The sequence below is a fragment of the Pinus tabuliformis genome, chromosome 5_1, assembly GCF_031772625.1.
Source record: "Pinus tabuliformis cultivar Carrire ecotype Pingquan chromosome 5_1, CPIR1, whole genome shotgun sequence".
NCBI classification, from domain to species: Eukaryota; Viridiplantae; Streptophyta; class Pinopsida; order Pinales; family Pinaceae; genus Pinus; species Pinus tabuliformis.
In genome coordinates, this window is record NC_142305.1 from 384,828,028 (window position 1) to 384,837,756 (window position 9,729).

The 9,729-nt window shown below is 35.2% G+C and overlaps 1 protein-coding gene across 1 annotated transcript; it reads left to right on the forward strand.

The window, feature by feature from the left end:
• The first annotated feature begins 4,929 nt into the window (after positions 1 to 4,929).
• Positions 4,930 to 8,288, forward strand: LOC149165061 (putative histone H2A variant 3). The gene is made up of 3 exons (XM_089431079.1): positions 4,930 to 4,980; positions 5,026 to 5,103; positions 7,992 to 8,288. The coding sequence occupies exons 1-3, from the start codon at positions 4,930 to 4,932 to the stop codon at positions 8,286 to 8,288; spliced, it is 426 nt and encodes a 141-aa protein (XP_089287205.1).
• The last annotated feature ends 1,441 nt before the right edge of the window (positions 8,289 to 9,729 follow it).

Genomic DNA, 9,729 nt, shown 5'->3' on the forward strand with positions numbered 1-9,729 from the left:
ATGAATGCGGGGGACTTTTTATATCAAATGAACATAAGGATAATCTCACTGCATTAATAACAAAGAGGGGAAACATCCTCAAAGAGAGGGAGGAATCATGGAGATTGATAAGTAGAGAAATATGGATGAAGGAGGGAGATGATAACACAAAATTCTTCAACCAATATTCAAATGGAACAAAGGTAATCAACACTATGTGGAAAAAATGAGTAGGATATTGAGGTGGATACCTTCCCTCATCTGGCCTCTCTCGCCACCTTTCATTTTGAACAATTCTATCAGGCTCCTCCCAATGCCACCCTTGCAGAAGTCATAAGAGTACCACAACTCTTCCCTCAGTTTGTCGACAAGGAGAATGTTATGGACCTGAATAGAGAAGTCACTCTTGTGGAACTGGAGGCTACCCTTAAATTGTTTAAGAGGGACAAGAGCCCTCATTCCTAAATCAGACAACCCATCAACCTTCAATGACTCTCGGCCCATATCCCTCTGCAACTGCATATCCAAAATCATCTCAAAAGTCATTGCAAATCACCTCCGACCCATTCTCTCCACCCACATCTCTTGAGAACAATTTTCCTTTCTACAAGATCAACAGATACATGAAGCAATAGGAACCACCCAAGAAGTATTGCACTCAATATAGACAAAGAAGATCAAAGGGATGATCCTCAAAGATGATCTGTCTAAAGCATTTGATTGGGTAAGTTGGTTATATATCATAATGCTCCTAACACATTTAGGATTTCCTGTGGGAGTCATAAAATGGATTATGTGTTGTATCGCAAATATATCCTTTAGTGTTCTGATAAATGGAGCTGCGTCTCCCTTCTTTCAATCTCAAAAGGGGACTCAGGTAAGGTTGTCCCTTTTCTCCCTTACTCTTTTACTAGTAATGGAAGGGCTCAGTGGACTTATCAAGGATATGCATCTCAGAGGCATTCTAATGGGAATCAGAATCATGGACAGGTGCATGATAACACACCTCCTCTTTGTGGATGATGTGTTTATCTTCCTCAATGGTGGAATTGGAGATATAATTACCATACAATTCTCTATCAACCTATTTCAAATTGCAACTGGCATGGCCATTAATAACTCAAAATCCACTTTCACTGTATTTGACTGCTCCCCTCATGAGATCCAGTTTTCTCTACAAAGTTTTCCCTTCACCCAGGTACAGCTGGAAGAAGGACTCGGGTACCTGGGCTACATACTGAAGCCACTAGGCTACAAAATAGTTGATTGGACATGGTTGATCTCAAAACTAGAAAGGAGAATTAATATATAGTATCATAAGTATCTTTCCATGGTCGGACGACTAGTGCTCATCAAAGTTGTTCTTGAGGCCACTTCAATGAATACCAAGAGGAATCCTAACAAGATTACAAAATATCTACTGCAAGTTCCTATGGAAAGGCAAACAAATAGGGAGGATTTTTACATGGGAAAGATGGGAAGGAGGCTTGGGTATTAAAAAATTGGAAGATTTCTCCTCAGCACTGGCGACCAAACTAGGATGGCAATTAATCACAACTAATAGTCTTTGGACCAATGTAGCCTCCTCCAAATACATAGATCGACTAAGCCCGATGGATTGGCTGAGACAGACAAGCTGGAACAAAATAGGGATCTCGAATATTTGGAAATCAATACTAAAATCATTGTCACTGATCAGAGATGGGCTCACTTGGAGAATTCATGGTGGCACATTTGTTCACATTGGCCTTGACCCTTGGATTGGATGTGGGAATACGAATTTATTACCAGGAGGACTAAAGCACCATCTCATAGAGTTTGGCATCACCCACATCAGCCACATTATGGACATGGAGAGATCTACTTTCCTACATCAATCTTGGAAATTTGCCCACAGTCTACTCATACCTCATCCATGGAATCACCATTGGGAAGACTCAACAGCGCCTCTAACTGAATCTCATATCATAATTCTAGAAGGGGAGGATGAGATTATATGGGCACTTGCTAAAAATGGTTGGTACTCACCCAAAGAGGGATATCTACACCTCGCAAATATACATAGACCATAGAAAATTGATATATAGTGGAAAGGTATGTGGAAGCTCAAAGCCCCCCCTAGAACAAGACTACTCATGTGGTTAATTCTGAAACAGAAAATCCCCACTAGAGACAACATGATCAACAGAGGACAACATGCGCCCTTCTAGTGCTGTCTATGCAAAGTAGCCTCCTCCAAATACATAGATCGACTAAGAAATAGGTGGAACACCTATTTCTTACCTGCTCCATCACTATTAACCTTTGGAATGCTACTCTCTCGCACACCCCTACTCTAAACACATGGAGGGGTCAAGCTATGAGGGAGGTTTGGACCACTTTGTGGACAACAACATCCCCGTCGAAAGAAAGGAAAATCCCCCTTCTCTTTAGCTAGGAAATCTAGATTGCCTGAAACCGCCTCATCTTCCAGGCTACCATCCCTCATTGGCCCACCATTTGAGCCTGAATCTTTTCTGATTACAGTAATATTCCTAAAGACAAAGATCATACACCTCCGAGACATATCATTCCAGAAACCATAGATCAGACCCAACCTTGGGCATATTTTGATGGATTAGCACAAGTAGTAGGGTGTGGGGGAGGTGTTGTACTTTACTTAAGTGACTCCCATCACTATCGTATACAAATGGGATTTGGAGGAGGAACAAATAACTATGCAGAACTCATCACAACAAAACATCTCATTCAATTTGCTATAGGAAAAAACTACTTAACTATTTAAAAGATAAATAGAAATTATAAATATTAGAATATAACTATTAAAACTATACAATTTTTATTTTTATTTTTTATTTTTATTAAATAGGAGGTTAAGTTTAAAGATAGTTGAAAAAAAAAAAATAATAATAAATAAATAAATTAGAATAAAATAATATTCAGTTAAAAAACAAAACAAAAAAATAAAAATAAATAAAATAAAAATAAAAAATACAATAACATAATAATAATAACAATAATAATATGTATAAATATACCTGAAGGAATAAACTACCTTAGAAAATTAAAATAAATAAATAAATTGTGGGGGGTGGGGACGGGGGGTTATTTAATAAAATAAAGAATATTAGTTAAGATTTTATTTATTAATATCTATCACGGAAAAAAATAAATCGAAAGAGTGACACAAATTAAAAAGAAGGAGAAGGTCACGAAAAGGACCATTAGAAAACTACAGAGCAAGAAGGAGAAACCCTAGGAGGAGAAAAAGACAAGGCTCCAAGGGGAACAACGAAAGCTCGAAAAGGATAAAAAGGGTGGAGGGGAGGGGGGAGGAAAAGAAGGACTAGGAAGAAAAGGCAGGGATCCAACACCTATTGATCTTCCAGCTGTCATCACTATTGAGATTGTTAGGCTTTCTTTCAATTTCAATAGCTTCCCTAAATTTACGATGATGGAAGTGAGCAACTTTGGCAATAACCTTGGCCTCCTCTATACAAACGTGGTGCTTGGTTTTTTTTGCATGCTCTGCTAATGCTGAAGACTTGGTTATCCCACTTCTTAGGTCAACTACATGTCCGTTGATCTTCTAATGGATGGAGCGCCCTGCTTCCCCGATATAGGGGGTCCCACAAGAACAAGGGATCAAGTAGACACCCTTCATGTCCTTAGGGTCAACAGGATCTTTCACCGATCAGAGGGATTTACAAATGGTGTTGAGGGGCCTAAAGGTTGAGGGAATATCATACCTCTTAAGGATCCGAGCAATCTTTTCTTGTCATATCTGCTTCTATTTTTTGAGAGGCATATAGCCTCTTAAATTACATATGCGCACAACATTTGCAACATGTAATTTTCCTTAATATTAATGAAAATTACGAATTTTTTCAAGGGGAAAAAGAAGAAATTTTAAACTTGGACTTACCAAGTACTTTTACCCCTCCAGTCACTACCCAATTTTCTAAATACACACTACAAAATATATATCTATATATATAATCTTAATATTTTAAACTTGGACTTACCCTCAAAATACTTTTACCGCTTACCCAATATTCTAAACACACACTCGAAATATATATATATATATATATATATATATAATCACTTGGAAAATTATTTAACATTTTTTATAATAATTATTTTTAAAAAATACTATTTAATTTTAATAAAAAAATATTTTAAACTTGGACCTAGTATTAAAATACTTTTACCCCAGAGTCCCCGCCCAATCATAGAATATATATATATATATATATAATCACTGGGAGAATCCCTGCCCAATCTTAGAATATATATATATAATTAATCACCGGGGAGAATCCCTGCCCACTCTTCAAATCTATATATATATATATATATATAATCACTGGGAAAATTACAAAGGATCTATAAATAGAGAGATAAGAAGAGCCCAACACCATTCTTGATTGCTCAGAAGAGCGGAGAGTAAGAAAGGTGCACATCGCCACCTCTGAAAACTCAAGGTACTTATTCATGTCTTTTATCTACTATTTTTCATGATCAAATACTAGTAGTATTTCTGCAAGTTCGCACTGCTCTATTTAGCTGTTTTCTTTTCTACATTATCCAAGAGTGGGAGATGTCGGTAACCCATTTAAAGTGGGTTTTGTGAAAAAGACGCGATTTGCAGGTCTATAGATCTACTTGATTATACTGTTCTATTTAATTGTTTTGTTTTCTGCAACCCATGTAAAGTGTGTTCTGAGAAAAACACGCCATTTGCAGGTCTATAGATCTACTTGATTATACAAGCGTTTATACCCATCTAACCCAGGTTTATAGATCTACTTGATTATATTGCTCTATTTAGTTGTTTTCTTTTCTGCAACCCATGTAACCCATGTAAAGTGTATTCTGAGAAAAAGACGCCATTTGCAGGTCTATAGATCTACTTGCTTATCCAAGCGTGTATACGAGGAAGACACAATGGTTGTGGGAGAGAATCAATCTGGCAAAGGTGCCAAGGGCCTACCGAAAGTGAAAGGCAATCAATCCGTCAAAGCTGCGAACGTCCCACAGAAGGGAAAATCCACCACTGCGGCTAATGATAAAACTGAGAGGAAAAATCCCGTCTCTCGCTCTTTACGTGCGGGCCTACAGGTTCTAATGTTTTCCAATATTGATACTGCATTGAATAGTTGCGTTACATGATTACAGCAAATGTAGTTTCCTTTTGATTTTTTCAACGTTTATGTTGCTCATTCTTCTGAAATGGTATATGTCTGTGACCTTTACTATTCAATGAGAGATCCGTGTAAATGCGCGTGCCCTAGGTTCATTTGTTATTAAAGACCAAATTTCAGGTGGACTGTGTGAGACCCATATTGTTTATTTTACGAGTTTGTGAAAACCGTTTCCTATTCCAGAAACCTCTTGTGACATTTCTGGGATGGTGTAGATCTTTTCGTTAATGGTTGTTAAAATATCATTTCGAGACACACATGAAGAACCATTAAAATCTTATGGACATTAATGGCCTATGGCTGTATGTAAAATCAAGAAAAAATTCTTAGAAATATCTTTCTGGCCCACCTCCAGAGACCCTAGCAATTGTAGACCACACTTACCCTCTCAGCTGCATCCTTTTGGTTTGTGCTGGCTTTGATGTTTTCCTTGGGTTGTTCCTTGCTAGTTATTATCATCTTTTATGTCCATTTGAATTGTGGAAGAATGGTCTGTGATACGGTCGTGAAAAGGTAAAACCATTAGGTGAAAAGGTACGTTCTCCTTTTGTAGACACACACCATTGATTTCGAATTGAAGCCATCAGTGGAGGGTTTTTAAGTAGAGAGTTTTCAGAGCGTCTCTGGGGTCAACTCTATCGGAAGGTGGAGGATCGCTATAGTTGAGGACCATGCACAAGGTTAACCTCAATGCCTTTAGCTCTTGAAGAGATCCATGGCATTGAGGTTATATGCTACATAGTACATAAAACAGAATTGAAAGAATGAAGTTATCGAACTCGAACCTGGGGATTGTGGTGAACAACACCTGCGAAGAGTGACTGATTGGTTATTGCGGACAAGATTGTTTTGAGTAGGAAACCTCACCAAGTCGGTATTGATATGCTAGATCCATAGTATTGTAGGTTTTTTTTGTAATTAATCTTTCTATTATCAAATTTAAATTTGAGTTTGTTAGACATTGGATAAACTAATGCTAGAGTGTGTTTAGCTATATGAACTAACCACTTCTAGTGGATCCTTATTTTTACTACATGAACTAACCACCTCTAGCGGATCCTTATTTTTGGCTGTGCCATCCTTGACTAACACCTACCTGTTTTCGTCTAAGGGAAATCATGATTCCCAACAAGTAGTATCAAAGCATCCTCACAACTTGGATACACACCCACCTCACTTTCCGGGGAGATTGAAAGACATTATATAAACCAATCCTCCATTTGTGTGTGTGTGTGTTTTTTCTTATTTTTACAAGTTAAATTCTATGGCCATTGAGTTGTTTGATCATGGTTTTAGAACCCATTCTCCATAAATTCTCAACATTCTTCTTCTCACAAGAAGGTGTTCACTCACATGCATTACAACTCATATATAGTTCTTGGTAGAAGAAATCATCCTTATTTGCTTGTATTACAAAGATTTGTTTATATTACTTGTAGAGACTAGTTTTTAAATTTTTGCAATATCAAAATTTCTCTTTTTAGGAAACCCTAGTTGCTTCATCTAAAACATAACCATAATAGTCCATTTTTTTAGCTTTAGTCATTACTTTTACCAAAACTAATAATGCCAAGGGAAAATTTTATTTTATACCTGGAATACAATATCTTGACCTCTGCAATAGGTGAAATGGGTGCCGGTGAATCATCAAAAAGTACAATCCAAAACATTCTAGACAATAGTAGATAATAGTAGATATAGAGAAATTAATTGAGCTATCTCCCTCTTAGATGTGATTTTGCTCACCTTAACATTCTTTTATGGATGAATTTGTAACAATGAAGTCTCATGCTCAATTTTTTTATGGATGTGGGTTGTCAAAACTTGAGACTCAACTTTTGAAACACTAATTGTGTGGTTGGGATTCTCCTCAGCCAATCACTCATACAAGTCCATTATGAACAAATATTTCCTCTTTTGTTGATTTTGCTCTTTCTACTTTGTCAATAGTTGCTTTGAGATCCTACCATATTAAACTCACAATAGACAAAATCAATTAGAAACACATAATACTTAGCTCACCTTGTTACTATTAAACATTGCATTAGATAAATGTCTTGAAAAGCTAGAAATATCTAACAACTTATTAAATATTATATTAGATAAGTATCTAATATGTAACAACTAGCATAATCATATACATTAGAAATATGCCCAAAAAATAAACATTAGTACATTTATTTTATTTTATGATACCAAATTCAAAATTATTAAAACATGACTAAATTATAATTCTAAATTAAATTATTTCCCATTATTTATTTTTAAAATTCAAAATTATTAAAACATAAGTAAGTTATAATTATCAATTAAATTATTATAAATAAGTAAAATATAATTTAAAATTTAAAAATAAAGCAGGAAAATCACAACCCCTAGAGTAGTAATTCACTAAGGAAGAAGAATTCCATGCGTGGCAATCCGAATACATCGCTCGGTTACTATGTGGGACAGGTTTTTCAGTTCTTTTACTTGCATTTGTATTTATCGATTTTGATGATTCAAGTGAAGTAATTCCAGAGGTTTGTTTTTATGATGAAACATCTTCAATGAAGCTATGTAATAATTGAAATACTTCTGTGAGCAAGAACTCCACACAATTCCTGTAATATGTCGAACTTTCTAGACTAGGTTTGTATGTATCTATTTTCTATAAATTTTCATGTCAAAAATCTTGATTTTAATGAATAATTTTAGCATGTTTTTTCCTTGAGAAAAATATACTTTTTTAAGCTTTGCAACAATTCAAATACTCTGACAAAGGGCTCCTGTAATATGCGTTCTGAAATGTTTTGCTTCTTGCAGTTTCCAGTGGGACGGATCCACCGTTTGTTGAAGTCTAGGGTATCTTCAAATGTAAGAGTAGGAGCTACCGCAGCCGTATATGCTGCAGGTGTTCTAGAGTATATTACTGCAGAGATTTTAGAACTGGCAGGAAATTCCAGTAAAGATCTCAAGGTTAAACGTATCAGCCCAAGGCATTTGCAGCTGGCCATCAGAGGAGATGAAGAACTTGATACTTTGATTAAAGGTACCATCTCTGGTGGAGGTGTCATCCCTCACATTCACCCGTCACTTTATAAATCCACAAAGAAAGATTAGTTTCTCTGTTTCGGGATGGCTCCAAGCTTTTTATTGAAATCCTTGGCAAAACTCTGTGCTGGATCGGTACATAAAGTGAATTTTGGAATGCACTATATTCTTCTTTATTTTGTTTTATGTGTTATTTCATGCAATTATATCAATTTTTTATTATCAGGAAATATATAAAAGCATGTTAATGTTAATGTTTGAATGTTTAGATGGTTATAACCATTGTTATGTAGTAATATTTAACATGTTTATCATTTTTATTTTGTGTATTTATGTTATTAATTATTAGTTGTAATTGAGTATGCGTTTTAAATTTTTAACAGGATATTAAAGTTATTTCCAATTTTTTAATATTGCAACAAAGTAGATATCTGATATCTTTTATTGGGGAGACCAAAATTTACATGATGATTTGCATGTGCCTTTTATTGGAGAGACCAGAGTAGATATCTGATATCTTTTATTGGGGAGACCAAAATTTACATGATTATTTGCATGTGTCTTTTATTGGAGAGACCAGAATTTGAGGAATTGCATGATCATGCCACTGGCCTATGTTGGAAGTATAAGGATGTTGCCACTGCACTTCATACATTATCATACAATCATGTTGAGTCAAGCATGGATTTAAAATAATATGTGATATACATTATTATCAATTTGTGTTTAAGTTCTATTTTAAATGTTTAGATTTCATTTTTAATTAATTTTTTATAAGGATGTTGCCACCACACTTAATACATTATGATACATAAAAATAATATGCAATTTAGGTCATTATCATTTTGTTTTCAAGTTTTGTTTTAAATGTTTAGATTTTTAAAATTAGTTTTTTATCGGAAATAACAAAATGTTACATTATTTTATGAAAACGTCTTTAGTTTATGAAAACACTACTATGAAGGGAAGAAGATTGGGGGAAGAATTACTAAAGGAGTTCAGAAGATTAATGTTGGATGGAGATAAATGCCATCATTCTGACTCTTGATTGGGGCTACTCTAGAAGAGAAAGGCAACAACCACTAATACCCTAGTTGGAGATAGGTACTCGTGCAAAACTCTTGAATGTTAGGATTGGAAGATTGAAAACGTCTTTAGTTTATGAAAACATTGCTATGAAGGGAAGAAGATTGGGGGAAGTCAAGAGGCCTAGAAGGTCTTTTTCACTCTAAAATTAGTTTCTCAGATAATTCTATAAGCACATGACTTAAGAGAGAATAAAAAAATGGGAAAATCAATGTGTGTATGTAGCTAGAAAATGATGGTGAGCATGTATGGCTTGTTAGTGACTAAATGCCTCGATGCTTGTATTGTGTATCTTGAAATTGTTGTTTCGGGAAGAGAAAACACTAGGCAAGTACAAGGGAAAATGATTACATGACAAATGAGAAAAGAAGGGTGCAATAGGGCAAAGTCGAGAATAAATAGCGAATATATAATTTTTAAAACA

Coding starts and splice junctions, on each gene's coding strand:
- LOC149165061 (XM_089431079.1), top strand. CDS start 4,930: ATGGTTGTGGGAGAGAATCAATCTGGCAAAGGTGCCAAGGGCCTACCG. Junction 4,981..5,025: donor GTGCCAAGGGCCTACCGAAA/GTGAAAGGCAAT, acceptor GTCCCACAGAAG/GGAAAATCCACCACTGCGGC. Junction 5,104..7,991: donor CTTTACGTGCGGGCCTACAG/GTTCTAATGTTT, acceptor TGCTTCTTGCAG/TTTCCAGTGGGACGGATCCA.